Source organism: Mesoplodon bidens (genome assembly GCF_964165515.1).
Source record: "Mesoplodon bidens genome assembly, chromosome: 3".
Lineage (NCBI taxonomy): Eukaryota > Metazoa > Chordata > Mammalia > Artiodactyla > Ziphiidae > Mesoplodon > Mesoplodon bidens.
The window spans coordinates 56340556-56367272 of record NC_138178.1 but is presented as its reverse complement, the minus strand read 5'-3'; the positions used below and the strand labels follow the sequence as shown (position 1 = coordinate 56367272).

Genomic DNA, 26717 nt, shown 5'->3' with positions numbered 1-26717 from the left:
CAGGGCCACCAGTTTCCCTAAGGGGCAGAGGCAGGCCCAGGCCCTGCCCAGAAGGCATTCAGTCTGGCTGGGGACAGCAGACAGACTCAGTGCAAAATCAACCCACAGCAAGAGGGTGGTGTACAGATGCAAACTACTGGAAGTTCAGAAAAGAGAGAAGCCACTCTGGACTACGTAATCCCTGAAGGCTTCCTGGAAAAGGAAGGATTTTACTGAGCCTTCAAGGACAAACCAGATATAATTAAATCAAAGTAGAGGTACCATCGCCATCGGGAAGGGGAAGAACCAGAAAATCCCTCTACCCCTAACTTCTCCCCCATCCATCCCTGGCAAAAGGCATTTCCTCCCAAGGACCAGCCCTGAGCCAAGGGGAGGTACCGGCATGACAGCAGAAAGTCCGGGTATCATGCGTCAGCCGGGCACCCACATGTGTCCTCACATCTGGGCCAAAGGGTCTGATGAAGGGCTGCTCTGGGATGCTGGGCTTTTACTTTATCCCCACTTTTTTCCAGGGACCTGAATTTGGGTTTGTCTGGGGAGTGTTTGCTTTAGCCCAAGTGTTTTTCCCGCAGCCCAGGTCCGCTCCTTCCCTGCCCCTCCTTGCCTGCGCGCAGTCTGGAGCTCTGGGCCACGGGCGCCTTTGATGCGCGCCCCTCTCCAGACTTCAATGTCGCTGTGTGCACGGCCCCTTTAATAAGTTATTTCCGTGGAAAACCCTGGTAACTCGGTCATGAATCAAGCCTATAAACACCTCCAACCCATCAAAGCACCCAAGTAAGGGAGGGGGCGGGTAGGGGAGGAAAATCTCTTACAGTAACTCACACACTGCTCCCTCAGAAAGGCCCGGCTGCCTGGCTGTCAGGGGCCCTGCAGTGGCCAAGCCAGCCCACTGAAAAAGCGACATGTCCCCCAACTCTCCAGCCCAGGGATCCAAAGCCCCCAAGGACACTGCCTGTCTGTGTGTCCCCGGACGAGGCGAAAGTCCCAACCCAGCGCCCACAAGATTTACAGCCAGGAGAGGCAGACCTGACCGGCTGCTCCCGGGGTACAGGAATGTAATGTTTTGGCTACTGGTGAAAGGCCCAGTTTATTGGAAACACACTTCTTTTCCAATGTTTGGTTTCCTTTCACTCTTTTCTCCTTTTTGTTTTCCCAGAGTGCAGTGCCCAGGGTCTTCAGAAAGGATATGGACCTAGAATCCTGCCTGGGGGGAAGCGGGGAGGTGGGGAATGGGACCTGAAGTCAGATGTCTGAGTGGTGGGCTGAGCACCACCTCCATATGGGCAGATGCCTGGACATGGAGTGGGGAGACCCCAGGTCTGGACCAGGCTCTGCCACCTGGGAGCTGTGGGGCCCAGGACCAGCACTGTGCCTCTCTGGTCTCATCTGTAAAATGGGTGGGATGAACCAAAACCCCCTTAAAAGGGTTTCTGACTGTCATAGTCTTGGACAAGAGTCTGGTAAAGCATGGAATAAAGCTGACCACATGTTTGATGGAGAGCCCAGCAATGCCACTTCCAGGTATATACCCAAGAGAAGCATCTCCTTATGTCCACAGAAAGGCTTGTCCAAGAATATTTCTTAGTAACATCACCAGTAGGAGCCAGAAACTGGGAACTGCCCAAGTGCCCCTCAGGAGTAAAATGGATACATTAGCCTAGGAGAACCATGGTTGTGCCCACAGAGTATTACCCGGCAATGAATGCGTGATCACAGATGTTCACGATAGTGCAGGTGAGCCTCACAAACATCCTGCTATGTTGAAGAGCCCACAGGACTGGTGGTTGTCAAAGGTGGGGGTGGGGAAGAGTGGATGAAGCGGGGCAAAAGGTCCAAACTTCCAGCTATAAGATAAGCAAGTCCTGGAGATGTAATGTACAGCCTGGTGACTGCAGTTAACATTACAGTATTACGTATTTGCAAGTTCCTAAGAGTAATCTTAGAAGTTCTCATCACGAGAAAAAAAACATTTGTCACTATGTGAGGTGATGGATGGTAACTAAATTTATATGGTAATCATTTCACAATATATACACACACATATATCAAATCATTACCTTGTACACCTAAAACTAATACAATGCTATATGCCAATTATATCTCAATAAAAAAAAGAAAACAGAAAAAGGAAGAGCCCTCAGGGTATGCTTCTGTTTACACCAACTCCAGAAAGAGGAAAACTAGTCAACAGGGTTCCAAGTCAAGGTAGAGCCATGCAAACCTATTCTCTGAAGCACCTAGCAATCAAAAGTATTTCTGGGATGTACAGCCGTGGCCCACCATAGAGAAAAGTGTGGCCTTCCTTGAAGTGGCATTCAAGGCCTTCCCCTTGGGCCTCACTTCTTACTGCCCTGCCAGGATTGCTCCCCTTCCCAGAGCAAGCATCATCACATGGCCTTGCCTTTGCCCAGCATGTCCCTGGGCCTGGGGTGCCCTTTCCCCCTCCTGGTGACACACTCCCTGCCTCCTGACCCAGCCCCCCTCCCAGCATGCCCTGCAGCCACCCTGGAAAGCAGCTGTCTCCCAGCCCCACACTATGCACTTAGGAAACAGCATTTTCCCTGCCTCTCTAGGAAGTGTTTTTTTCCCCCAATCTTCCCAGTTAGATTCTAAGTTTCTTGGGAAGGACCTTCCTTGGGTATCCGCTTCACACAATCCTATCCCTCATGCTAATACGTGGTTACCAATTCACTTAATTACCACTTACAGAAAATTAAATGTGCCTCAGCTACCTTGCTACCTTTGGTACATATGGGATCTCCATGGCATCCATGAGGTGCTACCCAGCCCACTTGTCAGAAGTGGAGTGAGGCAAGGCTGCAAAAGGGAGGCTGAGTGATTTTTTTTAAATTAATTAATTTATTTTTGACTGTGTTGGGTCTTCGTTGCTGCGCACGGCTTTCTCTAGTTGTGGCGAGCAGGGGCTACTCTTCGTTGCGGTGTGCGGGCTTCTCATTGTGGTGGCTTCTCTTGTTGTGGAGCACAGACTCTAGGCATGCAGTCTTCAGTAGCTGTGGCGTGCGGGCTCAGTAGCTGTGGCACACGGGTCAGTAGTTGTGGCGCACGGGCTTAGTTGCTCCGCGGCACGTGGGATCTTCCCGGACCAGGGCTCGAACCTGTGTTCCCTGCATTGGCAGGTGGATTCTTAATCACCGAGCCACCAGGAAGCCCGAGGCTAAGTGATTTAAATCACAGGTCTGTCTGGCTCCAAGGCCTGGGCTTTTCACCCTTGCCCTCTTGAGTTCACGAGCATCCCCTTGTCATTCATATTCCTCACTCCACATCCTACTCCAAGGTCTAGAAACAGACCTGGGCAGGGCTAAGTGGCTTATTTTATTTTTTTTGCAAAGCTGTTCAGACCCAAGGGAGGCATCAGGGCAAGGAGAGGGACTCAGGGCTCAGGTGGGGCTGTCCCCTGCTTTCGTGAGCAACCACAGAGAGCCCACTTTCCTGCACAAGATGAAAACGGCAATCTTCTCATGGAGGCACTGGTCAGACGCTTGCCTTTAGCTGAGTGTCTCTGAGCATCACTTTAACCACCTCCCAGACTCAGTTTTCTTCCCTGAAAACTGGAGGTCACAACTCCCACTTCACCAGGCTGGGCTGAGTAGGTACCTGGTGACTTTCAGAGGGAGGGTCAGACGTGACCTCACTGGTGCTCTCCCACCACTAACCCCCAGAACACGAGTGGTAGCTGATGGGCCTAGAGCCGGGCAGCCAACAAACAGATCCAGCTGCTTTAAGATGTCGGGCACGCCCATCCCAGAAGTGATCAAGTTAAGGCTCCTGTCTTGAGGGGAAGATGGCCCAGATGCTCTAGATCCCTTCTAGGTCCATTTGGATCTGCGTTCTTAGCCATGGTTGCACATTAGAATCACCTGGGGAATTTTTAAAACCCTGATGCCCAGTCTCTCCCCAACCATTTCTAGAGTGGGGCCTGAGCTTTTTAAAAACTCTTCAGGGCACTCTAACATGCAAAGAGGGTTGAAAACCAATGAGTGAGGCCAACTGACCCATTTTACAGATAAAGAAGCCGAGTGGAAGCAAGTTGAGACCACCAAGAGATGTGGGACAGAGCCAGGACTGGGACCCGGGTCTCCTGGGCCCCCGGGCCAGCTGTGTCACTAACTTTCAACTCAGAGGAAGCCCCCAGGGCTCTGTCTGGCTTTGCCCTGTGAGGAAGAGGGCAGGGAGCTAAGACACAGCTGGACAGCCAGGTTGGAGGAGACGGGGTCTGTCTCCCCAAGCACCTGGACCCTCTCCTGCCCTTCTCAGCTCCTCTCCCAGGTCAAACAGCAGCAGAGGTCCCAGAAACAAGGCTCTCCCCAGACCAAATAGGGTCTCCTTGGACTTGAGACAGACAACATAAGCCGAGGGTCCAGGGATGTGGAGAAGCCATAGCCACTCTGTGAAATCTGTTCCATTTTGTTTTAAACTCTTTGGGGGGTGGGGGGCCTTCTGTGAATCACAAAACAATCCCAGCATCTACCACATGCCAGGCCCTGAGCTGGGTGCTAGGTGGGGATGACCCAGGCCCTGCCCTCACAGCCAAGCCCGACAAACCCCATTCCCAACGTCTGCCCTCTGAGAGCAGCCTTGTCTTGGAAACACCATCGCCTCTTTTGCTGTAACCCTGCGGGTAGCTCTGGGAGTGACCCTGCACATCCCTCGGCTCAGCAGGGCAGAACCTGACCAGAGCAGATGTGCAGTTTGCGGAAGACCACACAGCTGCTGAGCGGAAGGCTGGGACCTAACACGGGGCTGGGGAGCGTGTCCCCTCAGTGCCGGACGTAAGGCGGTGGACAGGAGGGCTGGGGGATGTGGGTAGAATGTGGTGAGGGGGACACAGTCTGGGACTTACTGGGCACACACACCCTGACATGAACAGCCTGCTGGGTGCCCCATTTCACCCCAAGAGGCTGGAGCCAGAGAAGCTGCACTCTGCCCCCATCCCTCTCCCAACACACCCCGTCTGCCCCAGCAAAGCCTCCTCCCGCCAACTTCGCTGCTTCCCCAGGCTGCTCAGGAGCCATGCAGCTCCCAGCTCTGCCCCTTTCCTTCCCGATTTCAGGCTGTGTGACTGTGTGACGGGAGCCCACCTCTCCACCTTCTCCCCCGACCTGGCACAGAAGGCCTGGCAGCCCAGCTCCTCCCTGCTCTGTCCAGAGCTGGTGCTACCCTGGACGACTCAGATTAAAACGGCTTCCAGGCTCCTATCTCTGAGTTTCCCCCTCTCCTTTTAAAGATCAATTAAAGCCTCGGCGATGATTCACCTTTGCAGTCTGGGACAGTGCCTTTGATGTCTGCTCCAGACATGAGACCTCTGTTTTTCCAGAGACTTCTACCACGGGGTGAGGGTAGCATCCCTCCCTCGGGCCAGGGCGGCCCCTGCTTTGCAGAGGTGCCAGCCCCCCAGGCCTTACCCTCTCAGGCTGGGGGTGCCAGGCCCTGACTGGGGGAGGGGGGGTGGAGGGAGGAGGGGAGGGCCTAAGGGAAGGGCCCGTGAACACCAGGAATTCTTTCCACAAAGGACAACTGGAAAAGCGATGCATCTCCGCTTCCCTTGGCAGCCAAGGGCCACGGAGGGAGAATGTTTAATATAAAAACATCTGACAAAGTACCTTCGGGATATATTTTCTGCATCAAAGAAGGAGCTCTTGGCAACAGGTGCTCTACCCTGACAAGGAAACTTTCGAGCGCAGTTCCCAATTGTTACAGACACCCAGGGAAAGCGTGCCAGTGGGGACAGGAGGAGGGCGAGCCATGGGGCCCGGCAGACAGATGGTTGTGATTAGGCTGGATGCAACCAAGTGCATTTTCTGGAATTTCAGGTCTCCTCAGAAAACCTGCCGGTTCCCCCGGTGATGTAGGCCACCCGAGGCAGAGTGAGGGGTAGGGGCCATCTGCCTCCAGCTCAGAGGCACACAGCCCTGGACGGGCACAGGGCTCCCCCCTCAGCCCAGCAGCCTCCACTCAGAAGCCCATCCACCCACCATCTCACTGATTTACTCATGTATTCATCCAGCAACCATCCGACGAGCAGAGTCTCTCTAGGACCCGGTGACAGTTGTTCATGCCGAATCTCGGGTACCCAGGAACACAAAAGCCCCGGAAGAGCAAGAACCATTGGGGTACTGTATCTTCCAGGGGGCAGAGAGAGTACCTCGCCAGACCCTGGGGAACCCAACAGGGGCCAGACTGCCTGGGTCTGATCCCAGTTTCACTGCTTTCTAGCTGGGAGACCTTAGGAAGTTACTTAAACTCTCTGAGCCACAGTTACTTCTCCTTTGATTTGGCTAATAAAATTGGCTACTTCATAGAGGTGTTGGGAGGATTCATAAATCTGATTATTAAATGTGTTATGATCTGTCTTTATTTTTATGTGTTCTCTCTCTTTTCTAGATTTCTTTGTCCCAGGCAAAAATCCATTCATTCATTCATTTATCCCACGTTGACCTCCGGCTATTGGCTAGGCCCTGTGCTGGATGCTAGGCGAGGTCCAGAGCCCCTTCAGTACCAAGTATATCCCAGAGGTCCTCTGGGCCCAGTACCCACTACCTCTCGGTTCCAGTCCATTCCTCCAGATTTAGGACATCATCTCTGGATTCATCTTACCCTATTCCCCATCTCTCACGTATTAACCTTCTAGCCACAAATAAACTCACAACACACAGTGCTATTTGCATACCTCTCTGCTTCTGCACAAGCTATTCATTCCTTCTATCTGACAGGCCATCTATATCCTGTTGGCCTCCTGGTGAACTCCTACTCATCCTACAAAACCCAACTCAGAATCACTTTCTCCTTGAAGCTTTCCCTGAACACCTCATTCCCACCCCAACAGAGTCCCCTGCTCTTGTTTCTGTGCTGGTGCTAAGGCTTGCCCACATCTCCAGAGCACTCAGCAAAATCATTCACCATTCTTTGCTTGTTGTCTACCTCTCCCTCCTAGACTATCAGCTCCTAAAGGGGAAGGTCCTGGCTTTCTTCACTTTGTAGCAGCTGCACTGGCATGCAGCAGGCTCTTAATACATGCTCAGTACACTGACTTGTCACCCCAAAGCCTACGGTCAGAAAACACACCAGCCCTGGGATCCTTTGTCAGGGACCCCAGAGGATGCAAAAGCTGTGTGATCTCTGGTGAATCAGTCGCCTTCTCTGGGCCTTGGATTTGTCATGGGTTAAGTGTACCCTCACTCTAGTCCCCAAGTTTTCATACTCTGGGACCAGGGCTGCCGGGGTAGGGGGCAGTACACCAACCCACCTCCCTCTGCATGGCCTTGTCCCAGGCTGTAGTTTGGCTTCGAGACAATGATGAGAAGCTAAGATGCTGCAGGCCAGAAGCCCCAGCTCTCTGTACAACCCCTCAAGGCCTAGGAGCTCGTACCCTCCGCCTGGAACACATAAGCATCAAGGGGCCCCTGAGATCAGTGGCCCAATGGCCCCAATGTACAGCTGAGCAAACTGAGACTAGGGAGTGAGGCGCTTACCTGAGGTCACACCATAGGGTAAAGGGCAAGGCCAAGCCTGGAACCCACGTAGGTGCACTGCTCACCACCCTACGTGCTTCTTGGCAAAACAAGTTGGCCAGGCCTCCTCCACAAATGCCTGGTCCTCTGTCATTCCTGCCCTTGACTCCCTCACCACCTCTCCTCCAGCTCCAAACAACCAGCCCAGGAAGAACAGGTCCCCCTGTGAGATACATGGGAGGTTTTAGGGAGGGAAGAAGGTTTTTTTTTTTCTTTTGTTGACCAAAGCTACAACAAAAACAAAAACACACGGCAGAGATATGATGCAAGGAACCAGAGGTGAGTGTGCCCTCTCCCCACCCCCGCCCCAAGAGGAGGCAAGGAGTCTGGGGCTATTTCGGAATTGGAAATGGTAAGCTGGTCCCAAGAGCCCAGTGTTAGTCCTGCAACCCATCCACAAATTTCCAAGCTGAAGCCTGACCCAGTGGGCAGGCAGAGCAGGAGTGGGCCACACCCAAGGCCACTTCCTAACCCATGGGGACCTACCTAGGTTCAAGGCGAGTAGCGTCAGGGCACCATCTGCCCCAAACTCCAGGTAAAACGTCCTTCCTGCTCTCCAAAGCCAGATGGAACCCTCTTTTCAGCTAAAACTCAATCCCCCGGCCCTCCCACTCTCTCTTCTAAACCACTCACTCAACACGTGACACCCCTAGACCCACAGGCTCTGAGCACTGTCACATGTTGGGACTGAGCACAGTCATCTGACAGCAACGTTATCCGGGACCTGCCTGTCACCCAGGTGCGATCAGTTGGTAAAAATTCACCAAGCTGGACACTTGTGTACTCTGTATATTATAGCAGAAAGTTTTTGTTTTTAAATATTACCCAGGCCTTGGCCTCCTCATGCCTCATCTCCCACTAATGTCAGGTACTTTGCTTCCCAACCCCTCTACCCTCCTTTGGTTTCTCAATATCAGGCTGTTTTCACACTTCCAGGCCTCTGCACTTGATATTCCTTCTACCTGGACCACATCTCCCACCCCCCAAACCTTGCCTCTTTGGTAGATTCCTATTCATTCTATAATACCCAACTTGGATATCACCTCCTCCAGGGAGTCTTCCTGGGTCACCTCCCCACCATACCAAGAGTCAATCACTAAGCCCTTCTTTCTCTTTACTGCCTCTTATTCTACTTCTCATTATTACTATTTGTGTCTTCACCTGTCTGTGAGTACCTTGAGGGCAGAGATGATGTAATTTTTATCTCTGTGCTTCCAGCCCAAGCACAGTGCCTGGCACACCATAACGGCCACACCTACCACATGTGTGCCAAGCCTTGGCTGATTCACTTGGCATCATCTCATTTCACCCTCACCATAAGGTGACACGTTATTTTCATCCTCATTTTACAGGTGAGAAAACCAAGGGTGGGAGTGGTTAAGCAGCTGCCCCAAAGCGCCACAACTAGGAAATGGCAGAGGCGGGACTTGAACCCAGGGCCCAATGGTGCGCAGCCCATGCTCTTCAGCCCACCTTGCTAGAGAGGCTCAGCACACACTGACGGAGCTGAATTGAGGACCTCGGAGAATGAGGGAGCTCTAGGGTCGTTCTGGACCAGGGTCTCTGAGGCGAGCAAGCTTGGGCCCTAGAACCGGGAAGCAGCAGGAAATGATACTGCGCTAACTCACTCCTCTCCTGGCTTCTGTGAGCACTGACACACATCAGACAGCACACAGTTCCACAAAGGGGAACCTCCTCAGGGACCACTGAGAGGAAAAGTGGCAGGTGGGTGGGCAGCATGGACCCATCTAGGTTATGGCCTGGCTCCACCTCCTATGCTTGCTGGGCGGCCCTCAGCGGCTCTCCTAACCTCTCTGAGCCTCTGTTCCCAAACTCTGCCAATCTACAGAATGCACGAATCCTGGAGAATGATCTGTGCCCTTGAGGAGCTTAGCGTTTGGCTGGTGGAGGAAAGATACCTACATCCAGCTGAGCCCCCAACTCTCCACACTGTCCTGAGTAGCTCCTTTTCTTCCTGGGCCTTCTCTTCAAAGTGAGGGGCTCGCCCTCACTCACACTCTAAAGAAACCAGCATGCTCTAAGGACTGAGATACTGGTACACACAACCAAAGTCAGACAAAGGGACTGTCTGGTCCCCATGACAGGCAGCTTGCACCACGTCTTGCATACAGTGGGTGCTTAATAAAGCATTTGAATGATTATCCAATAGGCACTAGAATAGGATACTAGAGGGGAGATACTGGTTCCTACAGAAGTCCGCCCAGTGCTCCACGCTCCAGCCCCACAGCACTGGAGTCAGGCAGGCCTGGCTTCTAAATGCAGCCCATCACCTCGGGCCCTGGTCAACTCCCAGAGCTCACTCAGCACCCAGCACTGAGCCTGGCCTAGCTCCTCCTACCTCATCCAGGGCAAAAAGCTCCTTGTGTCACGCTTATTCTGTTCCTCTAGCCTGGAGCCAAGAGAACCCAGCCCTCAGAGAGGTTGTTCCCATGTGGCCCTTGATCCTGCAATTTCTTTGAATTATCGCATATCCTGCCTTTAATTTGCCAAGAAGAGTTGCCCACCAGCCACTCACACCTTAGTATGAATTTAACCAGCTAATCTTGCTTTCCTCCGCAAACTAAATCGAAATAAAGGGAATGGGGGGTGGGGGTGGAGATGTTGCAGAGAGGAAGAGGATGCCCCTTAGACAGTCAAGGGGCAGCAGTTAGGCCAGGAAACCAGAGTGTCGAGGACCTGAAGTGAAGGCACCCCAAAAAGGGACTTCTAGGCTTTCAATTTTTCCAAATCCCACTGAAGACTCCAGGTGTAAGGGTCTTTACTTAGTGGAAGCTCCATGTTCTGGCCCCCTACTGGGTGACCTTGGTGAAGTCACTTGCCCCCCTGAGCTTCAGTTTTCATGTCTGTTTAGTGGGGATCACATATCGACATTTGGAGCCGACGTAGAGGTCAGATGAGAGGGTGTCAAGCATTCAGCAGAAGGCTGAAACAAGACAGTCTCCTGTCCTGCTGCCCTCCACCCTGCCCACCGATGCATCCTCAACTGCCCTGGCTGTGACTAAGCCTCAAAATCCCCCCATTTCCCCTACAGTGGCCTCAGCAACAGGACGGGAAAGTGAAACAGAGACCTTGGCGCTGGATAAAAATAGCCAGCCTCAGGTCGGGTGCTGGGATTGTCATTGTGCAAAACAAATAAGGGCAGCCTCCGTCCCAGAGCTGCAGACACCCTGCTCCAGCAACCCCCCTCCCAAGACGCTGAGAGAGGCCAGGCTCTCAGGGACAGCGCTGCCCACCCCCGCAGGATGCAGGGAGACAGAGGGGGCTGCGGGTGGTCTCCGGGTGGTCAGCAAGGTTCACCCGGTGGGGACACGGAGAAGCACAGAGCCCTGTGCCTCCTGCCAGGCCCCAGCCCTGTCCCTAGTACTTCAATCAGGACAGGCTGTCCCTGGCCTCCTTTTGATCACTCCACCTTGCCAGGTGTGGCTCAGGGAGGAGGATGGGGATCCTCGCTGTGGAAGGCTGCGCAGTCACACCGTTCAGTCTCCCACCCCAAGCCTGCCGCTTACAGTTTGGGAATTTGGGCAGCTGGCCTGGCCATGAGCCTCGGTTTCCTCACCTCTGAAACAGGGGGAATCAAATGTGTCTCACTGGGTTGTGATAAGGAGTCAGCGAGATGAAGAATGACCAGCAGTCAGCAAAGTGCTTAGTAGTGAATGTCAACGTTAAATAAATAAATGTCAGCATCAGCATCCTCACGATCTGTCCTTGAGCATCAAACGCCTGGTCTGTCCCAATGCATTCTACCTGACTGTGCTCCTCACCTTTCTGACCTCACCTCCTGCCCTGCCTCCCATCTCTGCAGGATGAGTCTTGCTTCACCATCCACTGAGACAGCTCTGGGCCTTCTTCTCACCCTGCAGGGCCTCCCTCCCTGGGCCTGTCCTCCAAGGTGACAGCCACACACAGCCCCAGCTCTACATGCATCCAGGAGGCAGGGGCAGGGCCAAGCCATAGGTCCTGGGATCCCCACGGCACAAGTAAGCTAGAAAAGCTGAACTGTGAGTCCGCAGGGTGGGAGGAGACCCACGCCATCCCTGGGAGGGGCCTGGATGACTACAATGGGGAATGCCTACCAAGACCACCTGCAACCCAGACCAATCAACCCCCAAAAGGAAATCCCAAACTTCCTCCCCAGTTCCTTCAGTCCCTTAGAATCCCAAGGCAATGGATGCCAGATTTTCTCATGAGAGCCATGCAATCCTCATCCACGGTAAAGAGCATCACATCAGGGCCTTCTCACCAGTCAGTATCACCCAGATAGCTGGGTGGGAATCCCAAACACAGGCCCACTGGGCCCCAAAGGCAGCCCAACCTAATGGCCTCAGGGTCTCCGGAGACCTTCCAGCCTCCAGAGGGTGCTCTCTCCTGGGAACCGGATGTAGGGAGGGGCCTCCTGCAGGTGCTCTGGGGTCTGCTCTTTCCAGCCTGTGTCACACACCAGGCCAGCTCTGGGATGACAGAGATCAAAAGAGATCACATCTGAGAACATACCATGAACCTGTAAGGCACCTCCACACACAGCAGTTTCCGCCATTAACAATGAGGGGAAGGGATGATGAAAAACTACCCATCTGTCTATACAACCAACACCAGCGCAATCCATCTAAATTAAATACGCTCTGGCGGTTGGCAGGGACATGGAATCATGCATTCAGAAATACTTTTAAGCCTCTTGCTTCAAAATTATATGTGGCTTCCAACCACACAGGCACAGAGGAAGAAGAATGGATTAAAACGTCCACTTCTTGTGTTCATCTGGTTAGGTCTTTCAGGGAAAGACATTTTAACAAGTAGGGCCAAAAGGCAGGGATGAAAACAAAGTGGGCCAATGAGAGGGGCCACCAGAGACCAGAAGGCAAGTGGGACCCAAAAGACCTAGACCCCAGTACCAGCTGCGCCATAAGCTCTACTGTACCCCTGGGCAAGTCACCTCCTGCTCTGGTTTCTAGTTTCTCTATCTTCGAAACAGACATACCCTTGTGATCTCCCACGGCTGTGATGGAACATGGAACGGATGGGGAAGGGCTCTGGACACGGGGACTGGACAGGCAGCCCTGAGCAGCCAACACTGGGACACCCGTAGAGTCGTGGGGAGAGTACAGCAGGAATGACAGAGCTTCATGCGAAGTAAGTTCACTGGAGGTACATCCAGCCCTTGCAGAGAAGTGGGGGACAGAACAGTGGTCAGAAGCACAGTGACATGGTGGCAAATGGCTCTGTTCCTACGTGATCCTGGGCAAGTCATTTTACTGCTGTTCTGAGATGATGATTCTAAAGGGGCCCGAGTATAGGATGTGGCCCAAAGTAAACACTCAATAGATAGCTACAATGACTGTTGTTGCCATTATGACAGGGTGTGGGGTCCAGGGAGGACAGCTCAGATGCAGGCAAACAGAGGCCTTCTCAAAGAGATCCAGCCATGCCTGCTGGGGAAGCATCTCTCGCCCGAGGGGCTGTCACCCAACGCAGCACAGAGCCAGGCCACAAGCCCCAGCTGTCCTCACAGCACACCCTACCCGCCCGTCATGCTCAAAAAAGGCCCCACAGACCTCGGCACTTGAGCCCCTCCTGGCCCTCGAAGCCCCCGGGTCACCACCACCATGTCATTTCTCAAGGAAAGCTTGATTTAGGTATTCCCCAGAATGTGAGGGTCCCTATGGCCAAGTCTTAAACGTGGGAAGTAGGGGAGGCTCCAAATCAGGGTTCTCTCTGCTTTCTAGCCCAGCACCCAGTGCTCAGGGAGAGACACGGAAAGCAGCAGCCTCTGGAAAACTCCTCGCTTGCTAGATTCTCCCCCATGACCATTCTACCCATTCCATTTCCCCCTCTTCTGACCCTGCGCATCGGTCCTTCCCCAGAGCAGGGACAGTAGGAGAAACCCAAGAAGACAAATGTAAACAAACATGTCCATTTTGCTGTCTCTCAGCAGCCTGGGGAGAGGATCCCTTGCAAAATCAGGATGGAGAACTGGGCTGGGTTTTTATCATGTCCACAAGAGAAAACTGGTCAGGACATGGATTGCCAGGCACCTGAAAAGTTCTCATCCTTAGGCCTCATTCATACAGATTGTTCTTAACCCCAAGAACACCTGTGATGAAGACCCTGGCAGTCTTCTCCTCGAGGGGTGGGAGGCCCAGGGATAAGAAAAGGAGGGGGGACATCAACAAGACCTCCGTCAGGCCCCTGCCACTGGTCCCCCTCCTATAAAGTTCAACACAATGGCAACATGCAGGGAAGAAAGAAATGCCAACCTGAGAATTCACCCGGAGCCGTGATGAGGGAGTTGGTGGCCTCCGTTTCAGTGTAAGACAATGTGGAATCAGATAGATCTACAGGAGGAAAGAGAAAGAGAACTTAAGTTGGCTATGGGGTGTTCCTCTCTTCTTTCTCAAGGCAGCATGACCCTCACAACTTTCTTCCGCCACTCCCCGTCCCACGATCGCATGAGACCAGGCCAGCCAACCCTGGAACTCTTCTGGAAAATGCTGACTGCTGCAGCCCTGGCACCTGAAAAAGTTTCAATTGCTCTGGCCACAGAAATAACCCAAGTTCAGGGGACCGAGCAAGTAGTAACTTGGAGCCTTCTTGGGTAAGGTTAAATTAAGCCCCTAAACAATTCATAGCTGCTGTACTTAATTACAACCATTAAAATTCTTGAAGTTGTTCCTTCTTGCTTCCTTCCTTCCTTCCTTCCTCCCTCTGGAGCTGGGGAAACTGTTTTAACAAGTTACCAGCCATCCTCACTCTGTCCCGCTTACACCCCTCTAATTAAGGGCTCAAGCATTTGCTCCCAGATTAACTTTTTTCTCTCTCCCCTCCCCCACCCTCACATCCAAACCCACTCCCAGAGCAACTTTCAATGTCTAGACTATTTTTTTTCTTTTCTTATTTTTTTTTGAAAGGCGTTCATTGTTGTTTAAATAGTTTTAAGTACCTCACATGGTGTGCGCTGTTTGTTTTCCCCTGTCTGCAGTGCACTTAGATGGGGAAGGGAAATTCTTTTGCACGTTTTCTCTTGAACGCTGAGCTATTAGCGGGACAAGCGGATGCCTTGGGGGGGCAGGCCGACTTGGAAAGTTCTTCCTGGGCCTCTGCCACTGCTACCAGCAACGGGGTGTTGTCCCCGTTAAGGGACACGTCTGTCCAGGAGTTGGAAGGCATGTTCTTTCTGGGAGGCTTGTAGTATCTTTCATCTTCTCACCCAGCACAACCCAGATGTGGCTCGGCTGGTCCCACCTGGCTTAGGAGAGTCACTCCAAGCTGGGGAATCCTGGCACAAAAACCGTTAGCCTAGGCCCTAGCTAGCTAGAATTCCATTCGATCCTGTAGGAATTTTTTCTTTCTACCACGTGGCTTGGGGAGCGGGAAGATGAAACGTTAAACAATTTGGCCTTTTTCTTTCTTTTTTTTTTTTTTTTTTCTTTCTCGTTTCCCACTTGCCAGATGCTGACTGGGTGTTCTGGGTTTTATTTTGTTTTTTTGGTTTCATGTGATCACAGTGGCTTAGAAGTGAACTGACTTTTTGTTTATGAAAAACTAACAATGCAAGGAAAAGAAAATAATACAAAAAATAACTCGGACTATTTATCGGGGCCTGAAAAAATTATCTGCTGGTCAAATATGTTTGGAGGAAAATAGGGACAGATGGAAAATCTCTTTAAAAGAAGATAATAACCTCAATGCCTAAGTGGGAACCTCTTTGCTTTTCAGACCTAATCTTCCCAAAGTGTTCAGGCCCCAAGTCTTGCTGCCACTATTGTTCGAAGTAGCAACACCCCAGGCTGAACCCTGTTTCTTAGTGAACCGCTGTAGAGCCAACACAGACAGCTTTATGAACGTTCCAGGAGTGGGGGTGATGGGTGTTTTCTATCCTTCGCACCTATAAGTCCCTGCCATGCACTCTCCAAACGTTCACATCTAGTGCTTCTAGTGAGGCCCTACGAGGCTGCTGTAGAAAAAGAACACTCCCAACCTTGGTCACTGCTCGAGCCCCAAGGAGGAACCCCATCTGGAAGCTGGAGCCCCAGGTTCGAGTCCCACCTCCACTCTTACTCAGCAAAATCAGGGGTCACCAGCTTTGCCTGCAAAGGGCCCCGTAGTGAATATTTTCAGCTTTGTGAGCCCTACAATCTCCATTGCAACTATCCACCTCTGCTGCTGTCCTGAGGAAGTGGCCACAGACAGTACAGCTGGGTTCCAGAAGCACTTTGTTATGGACTCTGAAATTTGCATTTCATATAGTTTTCACATGTCACAACAGACATGCTTCTGCTTTCGGTGGTTTTTTTTTTTTCTTAACCATTTTAAAAAGTAAAAACCATTCTTAGCTCAAGAGCCACACAAAAACAAATGGTGGGCTGTCATTTTCGGACCCTTGAGCTGTATGACCACCAGCAAGTGTCACTTCCTCTTTCTCCGTCGCAGTTGTCCCATTTGTAAAATAACCGGGACACCTGCTGATTTCCAAATGGTCACTTTGCCCCACTGGATGGAGTCCTGATTTTTGTGGCTTTATCACCGGCTGACCCACGATTCCTTGGGGCAATGATCCTTGACATTCAAGCTCAAGTGCTACATTTACTAAGAATGTTTGAGGGTTTTCCTTTTCCTCTACTAGAATGAGGGATCTTCTAAGCGACTAGTGCAATTATGTTAACTTAAAAAATGCTGGGCTTCCCTGGTGGCGCAGTGGTTGAGAGTTCACCTGCCGATGCAGGGGACACGGGTCCGTGCCCGGGTCCGGGAAGATCCCACATGCCGCGGAGCGGCTGGGCCCGTGAGCCATGGCTGCTGAGCCTGCGCGTCCGGAGCCTGTGCTCCGCAACAGGAGAGGCCACAACAGTGAGAGGCCCGCGTACCACAAAAAAAAAAAAAAAAAAAAAAAAAAAGGCTGAGATGGGCCTGGGAGGGAAGGATGGGGAACCGCGGAGCTGAACAGGGGCTGCTCTGGGTTTCCGCCTCAGCCCCACTGCTCATCAGCTGGGCGGTTCTCCTTGTCTACCAAGTGACAGGGTCCCACCAGATGACTGCTCCAGTTCCCCAGAGAACTAAATGAAGCTCCTCCATCCACGGTATGACCGTACTTCAGAAAAAACGAGGAAGTTGCCGCCGTTAAGCCACTGACTCATACACCGTCATGGGACAGCCTCTGTCCTCTTAGACTGAGAAGGACAAACTCCTGAAGGGACCCGGTGGGCACTCCTGTCTCCACAGGGGGACCTGGAAGGAAGACTGGACTGGATGCCTCAGAGTTTATGACACTTAGAAGTGACCTCCCAGATGATGCTGACACACGCTACCGGGAAGAGGCCTTTACCAAAAACAAAACAAAACCCACTTTTTGTGGTCACTGGTGGAATGTGTTAGCATCAGTGCCACGCCGTCTGACTTTTAAAGCTCGAGTCCCACGGTCACAAAGTCACTCTCCCGGTACTATTCAGGCCATACTCACCCCACCACTGGGATTCTCCACTGGAGGAACCAGGAGGGCCAGGAAATGAGCCATTTCTACTTTTAAAACCACATGGATCTACCCCAGCGTACGGGCTGCTCATCTAGCCCCAAGGCTTTACAGAAAACACATTCTACCTCTGAATGGGCCCTGCCAACAAAGACACTACCACTGAGGGGTACCCTCCATGCCAGGGGCTTGGTGTACCAAGACACTTGCTTTCTAAACATTCCAGCTGTTGTTTCTGCCCAGGTGAACTTCTTGGCTTAAAAGACCGGGGGCGGGGGCGGGGGGGAACATACAGCTCGTCTCAACAGTGATCGTGCTCAGCCTATGTGTCATAGTGCTAATTAATACACACCAAAGGAGAACCACGTAAGGCTGGGAGGGACGGAGAGGAAAAGAGACAGAAACATCAACCCACCAGCATCAACAAGATGTTGAAGCTGAAACCCATTCGTCTCCCACAGGCCCATGGTTAAAGGTCACAGAGAGGTTAATGATGAGCGAGGAATTTCAAGATGTAAATAGCCCGCTGCAAAGGCACTGCAAAGGCTGGGTCGGCTCTGGCCCAACTGGGGGTGTGTTTGTAAAACTTCACCCACCACATTTCAAAGGCAACCAGGCTGGTGATCCCTCCCTCCCCTCCTTCTCTGGCCCTTCAGCACTGAGGCAGGGCCCTGTGGGAGCCTGGGAAGGAGGCACCTCCTCAAAGGTCAGAAGGAGGACACACTTACCCAGTGGCTTGTACTCGTCGCGAGGAGACAGCCGAGAGTAGGGGGGTGGTGGTGATTCTGGAAGACAGGAGACAACGTGTCACTGCTGGGATGGGAGAGTTCACACATGGGGGTCCTACATGCTTTTGATTATTGGTTTCCTCAAATAATAAACCCAGCTCCCAGGAACCCAGCACCTCTGCTGCCCCAGTCCCCTGGAACAGCACTGCCCAACAGGGAAAGCCACAAACTTGGGGTACAGACCTGGGCTCAATCCCTGCTCTGTCATCTTTGGCTGTGTGACCTCAGGCAAGTTACCTCACCTCTCTGAGCCTGTTTCCTCGGCTCTAAAATGGGGACAATAATCATAGAGACCTCCCAGGTTTGCCAGGAGGGCAAAAGGAAATAATGTATGTAAAGTGCTCAGGACAGCTCTTGGTACTGCAGAAAATACCTCCACAAACAGTAACTATTATTATTATAATGAGAGAAACAGGGGTACAGGGAAAGTCAAAGCTAAGGTGGCCTGTTAAAATACAGGATGCTCGGTTAAAGCTCAATTTTGGATATACATGGCATAAACTTTTAGCATAAGTATGTCCCTTGCAATATCTGGGACATACTTATACTAAAATATTATGTGTTATTTATCTGAAATTCAAATTTAACAGGGCATTCTGTAATCTTCTTTGCTAAGTTTGGCAACTCTAGTCAGAACTGACTGACTGTAGAGGCCCACATAGACATAGGAGATCCCTTTCAAACAAACTACATTAGAGCAAATGACCTTCAGGGCAAGGAGGAGGACATGATTGGTTGGAACCCAGGAAGCCAAATCCAGCTCCCTGGATGGGAGACCTTAAACCAGTCACTGCCAGCTCTTGGCCTCAGTCTCCCCCTCTGTAAAGAGAAGGAGTGGAACACACAATCTCCGTGGCCTTCCAGCTCAGACCCTCTGTGATTCTTTATTGTCTATGGTATTTTTCTTTGGGTTTCCTTTCATTTGCCTAAAATACTTGTCCTTAAAAACATATACTTTGTCTTCAGAAGAATTCCTTAGGCCTCTTGCTTTCTGGGAAGTAACAATTTGCTTAACTAAGTAACAATTTGCACGAATGAAATGACCCTTCATTTTCCTTAAAAGAAACTAAAGACCATCAAATCGCAAACTAAAACAAACTCTCAGTGGTAGTAAAGTGGTAATAACTATTATTAGGCAGGTATCAGGAATGACACAAGGGGTAATAAGTGTTTTTCACAATTATAATAAGGCACAATTAGTCGCAGGAGCAGGCAGCTTCACCTCTTCCCCACCCCGGCTTTTCCAGCTAGAAATGAGTTCAACAAAGTGAAGGCGCTGGAGTCTAAAAACAGGGAATCTTTTGTGGACTGGAGTTAGGGAGAAGGAAAATGAATCATGGATTAGCCACTGGGAGCGAAGCAAACATTTGCTGAATGTGTACCCTCTGCCTCTCTCTGTGCTGGGACCTTTCCATTTCATTCACTGTATTTTATTCTTTTGGACCTTAGGTACAGAGTGGTTAATCATGCTCATTGGGTGCCTATTTTCATTTCCTCCTTTCTTAAAAATAAGTAAGATGACCAGTATCATTCCCATTTCACAGATGAGAAGACTGACTTGCCCACTGTTCCCCAGCCAATCATGGTGGAGCTGGGATTTGAGCCCAGGCCTGACTCTGCTCTACACCCCAATGAGACAGGCAGTCAAGAGGAACCCTATCTTCTACCCCTTCATCCCAGCTGGGTCTGGTACATCATATGCACAGAAAGTGTTCAGTAAACAGATGTGGACAAAGACAATGGTGACAAGGATAATGGTAAAGTTGGGGGCATCAGTGGACAAAAGTGTGGAGAAAGAGGACCTATGGGGCCAAAAGGGTGACCCAAAGGAGACCTCAAATAAGACTCAAGGAGGGGGGCTATTTGCCTTCAGTAGGAGCCCCCTTATCCACCAGTCTTGGAGGGGCTAGAGACCAGACTCTCAGGACAAGAGGCGAAATACAGGTAGGGCTAGCGCTCTACAGGGAAAGAGAATTGAAGCCAGTGCTCCCACTGTACAGAGGAGAAGACTGAGGCCTGAAGAGTAGAAGTGACTCCTTGAGGGCCAGACAGGGAGCTGGTGTAGAGGCAGAACCGGAGGCTAGGTATCCTGACCCCCAGCCTCATGTCCTTTCCACTACCCCACTAACTTATCAGAAGGTCTGCAACTCCTGTGTCCGGGTTCCTCTTGCAAACATCTAATTGGCTGAGGCCCAGGCCATACATAGTAGGGAGCTCTGAACATCTGCCCCCAGATCTGTCCCCCAAAGTGAAACCTGGCAGCAATGGGCTGCGGAAGCTGGAGTCAAGCCACTGTAATCAACCCCAGCATCTCTGCCTGGGGCTGCTTACCTGGGGCCTGTAAAGGGTTGGCGGGGGGAGCTCATGAAGATCCCCCTCACAGGAGCTGCCTGGGCCTTGAGTGACACCCACCACCCATGCCCACACCTGGGCTGGGGGCTCTAATGCATGAGTGAGACAGAAAGCATATCTACAGACTTGGGACATCAGACACACCAGCCAGTGAGGAACTGCAAAGCCTTCAGGAGGGACTTTACCAGCACCCACACCCCGCTTCGTTCCAGCAAAACGATCTGCACAGAGATTGGAGGCACATCACCAACTTCCATCCTAGGCAAGTAAAAAAGAGACTGCACCCCGAGACACGGAGATTTAGAATGTCAGAGGTCCCCCCCAACTCAATTTCTTATTTTAACTGATGGGGCAAGTGGGGTTGAGGCAGGTAAAGGGCCCACCCAAGACCACACAGGGAGGCAGGAGATGTTATTCTACTTCAGCTGAACAAAGGGGGAGGCCAGTTCAGGACCAACATCAAGTTACTTTTTTAAAAAAACAACAGAGTTATCATTCACATACCCTAAGATCTACTCTTTTAAAATATACAATGCAGTGGTTCTTAGTACATTCAGAGTTGTGAGACCAATACCACCAACTAATTTCAGAACATTTTCATCACCCCAAAAGGAACCCTGCCCCATTCACAGTCAGTCCCTATTCCCCCAACTCCCAAACCTCAGGCAACCACAAATCTACTGTCTATCCTCATGGGTTTGCCTATTCTGGACGTTTCACACAAATGGATTCCTACAACAGAAGGCCTTTTGTGTCTGGCTTCTTTCAACTTAGCATACTGGTTTCCAGGCTCTTCCATGCTGTCACTTTTATCGTACTTCATTCTTGTTTATGGCTGAATGATATTCCACTGGGTGGCTATATCACACATTTTGTTTATCCATCTGTCAGCTAATGGACATTCAGACCGTTTCCACCTTTTGGCTCTCAGGAATAACGCTGCTATGAACAATACTGAGGAACCCTTAACTGGCACCTCGGCCTCACTCCAACACATCCACCCTCCCTCCACAGATCTGGGAGGATGGAGCCCCAGGACATGAACTCAGGTAGGACAAAAGGTCAGAAGAGAAAGCGTAGGCTGCCTCCAGGCCCTCTGTCACCACACTCCCGTCTTAGAAGCTATCTTAGTACTTAGAAAAGTTGTGTTGATTTCTAAATAATAACTTACGTGCTCTAAACTTTAAGGGGAGAACTCTTAGAGCCTGCAGGCCCCTCAGAAAGAAATGATCATAGGCGGGCGGGAGGGAGGGAGGGAAAGAGAGATCAGAAACTCCAGCCCCCCCAGACAGCCAGCCTCAGGCATCAACTTCAGGAATCTCCTCCAACTTCCTTCATAAGTGAGAGCAGTCAGCCAGGGGCCGAGTGTACCAGAAGGCTAGCGCTCTCAGCCCAATGCAGCTCAGCTTAGCTCAGCAGAGACGAGGCTCTGGTTAGCCCCCAGGGGGTACTTAGCCTTTCGGGATCTAGACCCTAATTCTAAAGCCAGAAGAGTTCACAGCCTCTCCCACTGCCTGGTAACCTTTCAGTTGAAGACATTACCTTCCACCCCTATCTGTACAGCCTAGCATCTTGCTTAGGAAAGGTCCATGCGCCTCCCTGTGCCTCCCAGCTTTCACCCTCCCAAGGGGTGCCCTCCTGGGTGCCTGTCCCCTCCAGCCCCAGGACCTGAAGGCTCAACCCCAAGCCCCAGGGTGGGAGACGCAGAAGAGAAGCTCCTGGTGCTTTAAGGCAGGCAGAGCCTAATTGCCCAGATTCCCCCGGCAGCCAGATAAACAGCGCGGCAGGCTGGCGCCAGCAAGAGGCAAACTGCACATTATCACCCCTTCCTCACCTCCAAGGAGGAGCTCGGAGGAGCAGGGCGGGCAGGGCCGAGGGGCCGCCAGAGGGGCCGCCAGAGGGGCGGGGCGGGGGCTTGGAAGCCCAACTTGAAATTGATCTCATTTCAAAGGGATAATGCCAGGCCAAATAAAAGGAAAACTTTCTAGCCCATTCTAATTCCTATAGTCCTGGCCTGGGAACCCTGTGTTTTCCTAGGCGGCCTCCTCCAGTCGTTTAGAAGTTCTCTCTCGCTCTCTCTCTTTCCCTGGCGCAATTTGGATAATAGTAATTTACTGAATATAATTACAGAAAAAAAAAAAGTGGTGAAGCAAAGAGCAGGAGATTTATTCCAAAGTTAATGGATACTTTCGGGAGAAAGGAGCTCTATAAACACAAGTTAGAACTGTGATTAAAGTATTTCTCCACATTTCCGTCCACATAGGCACCAAGCTCAGCGAACTGGCTTTTCCAGGGACAGAAAGATACACCAGAGGGAGGGAAAGCTAGGGCCTGACTCCCACGGGAGCGGGAAGCCCAGGGCAGAGCTGGGCACACAGGACCCCACTTTCTGAGACAAGCATGGGGCAGAAGGCAGGCCTGTGTCACCTGGAATCCTCCCAGCAGACCCTCAGAGATTCTGTTCACCACTCCCTCGCTTTACAGATGAGAAAAGAGGCCCAAAGAGGGGAATTGGCCCCAATGCCCCAAAGCAAGTTGAAAGATGGAGCAGGGTTTGCTCTGAACAGCAGGGGGCCGCACTGCCCAGAAAGGGGCCGTCTCACTAGGGATCCCTGTGGGGGTCAGGGGGGCACTGGGGGGCCGGTGGGTGTCCCTCAGTTGGCCCACTGGGTGTTCCAGCGTACTCTCTGTGGGTGTACCTGCCCCAGTGCCCCAGCCCTCTCCCCCAGAGCCCGGGAAGGAGCAGTCTCCTTATCAGGACGCGCACGGCTGAGCTCCAGCTATGCACCCGCCCAGCTCCAGGAGCCAGGCTGGCGGCCAGGAGGCGGCGGTGGGGTGGACAGCAAAGGGCTCCCCCAGTCCTCAGTCCTGGCGGCCCAAGCCATCAGGCAGGGGATGGAGCAAGAGGATCAGCCTGGTGCCTACCGGAAACTCTTCCCAGACCACCAGTCCTCCCTACGGCCCCCGGCGTGGCTTGAACGGGCTGTGGGGGGCGGGGCTTGGGCTAACGAAGTAGCAGGAGAACAGGCTCAGTCCCTGCAACAGCGCCTCCTTCTGGGAGGAGAAGAGGAGTCAAGTGCCAATGCTTAGTCTGGAATTTGAGGTGGAGAACGTTTCTAGAGCCGCCCCCACTGACCCACAGAGAGACCGAGAGGTTACTCCTCAAAGGTCAACTTGTCGATACCGGCAGGGCAGAGCCTAGGACCAGGTCTATGGGTCAGAACCATTCCACTGCAATTTGCCCATCAACTTAAAACTGCTCAAGGCCACCAAACTCAAACCAAGACCCAAGCTGACTTACCCAAGGAGTACGGGCAGGGTGGGTCCTGACTGTCTCCAGTTTTCTTCACCCCACCCCTTCCCACCCTCACACCTGAGCCTGCCTGGTACCCTGACTCCCAGCGGGCCCTCTCCTCCTCCCCGACACCCACCTCCCCTTACCCATCCATCCTCCAAGGCCCCGCTCCAGGTTAGAGCTCTGAGGCTCCTAGAGGTGCTCCTGTTACATGCACACCCCACAGTGCTCTGAGAGTTCAGACCCTCTGGCCTGGCCCTGCTTCCCCCATCTCTGTCCCAACTCTCCCCCCGCCGCAACCCGAAGATTCTGTTTCTTAAGGGCATGGATCCTACTCATATTTCCACTCTCCCCACTACAGCACCCAGCATGCTGCCTGGCACAGAGTAAGTGCTCAACAAATATTCGCTAGCAGACTGATGTGGTGAGAGAGAAAATGCCCAGTGGGGCCTTCTAGAAGAGCAGAGGGGCCCCCACCAATTCTCTCCCCCTGAAAACGGGACCAGGGACAGGGCAACCACAAACAGGGCCCTCCTCCTCAGAGGCAGGGAGGAGCCAGGGTGGAAGAGGGGAGAAGGGAAAGCTGTCAGAAAAGGAACAAGGAGCACAGAAAGCCCGCAGAGGGCCACAGGCCAGCGACTGCCCAAAGCCCCTGAGAATCAGGCCTGGAGTTGACCATGCGGGGCGCAGGGCAGCCAGATCAATGCTGCCTCTCCCCACCCCAGCCCCCATCAGTGCTCTCTCTTCAGGAACCACCACTGAGGCACCGTCCTTCCCGTCCTTCCCCTCCAGCCACCACCCCAGACACCAACAAGACACCTGGGACAAATCCAGGCTTCTAGCCCCACCCTCCCCTTCCACACTGGGAGTCAGGAGACCTGTGTGATCTGACCTTCTTAAATACCCCCAGGCTGGGTGCTGCCTCTCTCCAGAGGAGCCAGGCCGGAGGAACTCAGAACCTGCCCAGACCCAACAGTCTATAACCCTCTGAGAGTCCCATCCCTGCAGAAGCCCCAGTACCACCTAAGATGCATACACCCAGAAGATGCTGCAGGCTAAAAATGTGTGATCCCTGCCGTGCAAGGGAAGGGGGCGGTGGGGGTGTGTGTGTGAGGATGCAAGCTTCTGGCCTGCCTGGAGTCTCCTTCTGTCCTCACCTCTGCTACAGCACCCAGGGCCTGCTCAGGTAAGCAGGACTGGGTAGATGGTGTGTGCAGAAAAATCCCAAGAGGACAAAGAAGGGGGGCAGTTCTCAAAAGTACTAAAATATCCAGCTTCCTTCCCTACCTAGACACCTCCAGGACCCTCGGCTCTCTAGAAAAGCTGGGCATAGGATTGAGAATGATGATGACAGAAGGTCCTGGCATTTGACACCCAAGGGATGCTGGCAACAATCAAGAGGCAAAAGGGCAAGAGGGTGATCTCCACTCTGAGAAGGGTTACCCCGCAAAAGCTTTGCTCCAAACTATAGACAGGAACAAGTGGGACAGTCTACAAACACTTTGGACTCTAGTCATGAATTGCCTACACCCAATTTCACGACATATATCTACCTGGATAAGACAAAGCATAATATACCGTAGGTATAGGCATATGCACACAAATGCTACAGGCCGGGGCACGGACTGGGGGTAAATGGGCTTGGGGTGGGGGGGTGGCACTCAAGTCTTTGGCCTTTCCTAGACCTGCCCTCCTCTTCCACCGTCTGGAAAGCTGGAGCCTGCCTCAGGTCCCTGAAGCTGCACAGAGAAAACTCCAACGCGCACCCTTCTCAGTTTGCCAGAGCCTTAAGATGAAGTTGCCGTGTGCGCCCACATCCCCACTCCCCGGCTCTCCTGCCAGCGTGAGGCGCCTCCACTGGGAGCTCCCACGCTCCAGGGGCACCCGGGGCTCCGCCCGCCCGCCAGAGGTGTCAAGGAGAGACAGGAGGCCGCGGAAGGGGGCGGGAGGTGAACCCCGAGGGCCCGCCGGGCGCGGCGCGCTCACCTGGCCCGCAGAGCCGGCTGAAGTGGTAGGGGTTGCAGCACACGGTGGGGCCGTCGGCGGCGGCGGCGAAGCTGTGGCAGCCGCACAGGGGCTTGAGCTCCACGGCGTGCTGCAGGTCGGGCCAGCGGAAGAGGCGGCCGAGCAGCAGCTGCGGCGGCGCGGGCTGGCCGCCCAGGCGGAGGTCGGCGCGCGGCACCAGCACGCAGCCGCCCGGCACGCCGCCGCGGGACTCCACCGCCTCCAGCAGCGTGTCCAGCGAGCGCTCCTTGAGCCGCTTCAGCAGCGAGTACGTGACCGTCTTGAGCTCCTGCTCGAGCAGCAGCAGCCGCGAGCGGGCTTCGCGACTCCGCCCGCCGCCCGTCGGCTCCAGGGCCGCCCCGGCCAGGGGGTCGCCGGCGTCCCGGGGCGCGCCGGCGGCGTCCCGCTCCGAGAAGAGACAGCAGGTCACCGTCTCGCAGTCACTTTCGGGCAGCCAGCCCCGGCCTCCCGGCTCCGCCACGTCCAGCGGGGAGCCCCCAGAGCCGGCCCCCGGCTCCGACATGGGCCTCGGGGGGCCCCCTGCGCGCCGGCGCCTCCCAGCGCCCTGGGCGCCTCGCTGTCCCACCGCGTCCCGGGGCCGCCTCAGGGCTACCGGGCGGACTTCGGGGCGGCCGCAGCCTCCGCCTTCTCGTGCCCGCGGGGCCGGCTCAGCTCGGCTGCCCACGCTCCCATCCTCGTCGCCGCCGCCGCCGCCGCCGCCGCCGCTGCCTTCCTCCCGGTCGGGGACCACACGACTTCGCCAAAGTCGCCGCACCAGCCCCGAGCGTTTGGACCTGAACATACGATATCCTTTGGCGCCGGGGGTGGGGGGGAGGCGGTCTCCGGTTACCGGGGGTCCGTTTCCTCAGCGAGGCGCCGGCTGCGCGGGCCGCAGCCCCACATGAAGCTCTGCCGCCGGGCGCCGTGCAGACCGCGCACAGCCTGTCGTCGAAGGGGCGCCGCAGGGCTGCAACATGAGGGAGCTCGCCAGGGCGGGACGGCGGGGAACGCGCGCACGCCGAGCCGCAGTCCGCGCTCGGCCCGCGACTACATGGACCCCGGCGCCCGGGCAGCTCAGCAACTCCAGCCCCGGCTCTTTAGAGGGACTGCAGACTGCGCGCCGCCAGCAAGACCCCGCATGGGCCGGAGAGCCTTCAAAAGTTATGGGGCTGGTCCATGAGCACAAAGCGCTCGCGCCGAACCCCCCAAATGTGTCTGGGAAGCCCTGCCTTTAAAACCCAAGCACTTCACTACATGGGCTTTTCCTG

At 53.5% G+C, this 26717-nt stretch overlaps 1 protein-coding gene across 2 annotated transcripts in view; it reads right to left on the bottom strand.

The window, feature by feature from the left end:
* Positions 1-26391, bottom strand: part of SMAD6 (SMAD family member 6) — a 74973-nt gene extending 48582 nt beyond the window's left edge. Inside the window, exons 1-3 of one of the 2 annotated variants that reach the window (XM_081229898.1) lie at positions 25432-26391; positions 17739-17795; positions 13802-13879 (exon numbers count right to left, since the gene is read on the bottom strand). In XM_081229898.1, the coding sequence (XP_081086024.1) occupies positions 13802-13879; positions 17739-17795; positions 25432-26251 (955 nt within the window). In that variant the 5' untranslated portion in view covers positions 26252-26391. The remainder of the gene's footprint in view (positions 1-13801; positions 13880-17738; positions 17796-25431) is intronic. The other variant, XM_081229899.1, reaches the window with a different exon arrangement.
* Between the last annotated feature and the right edge of the window lie 326 nt (positions 26392-26717).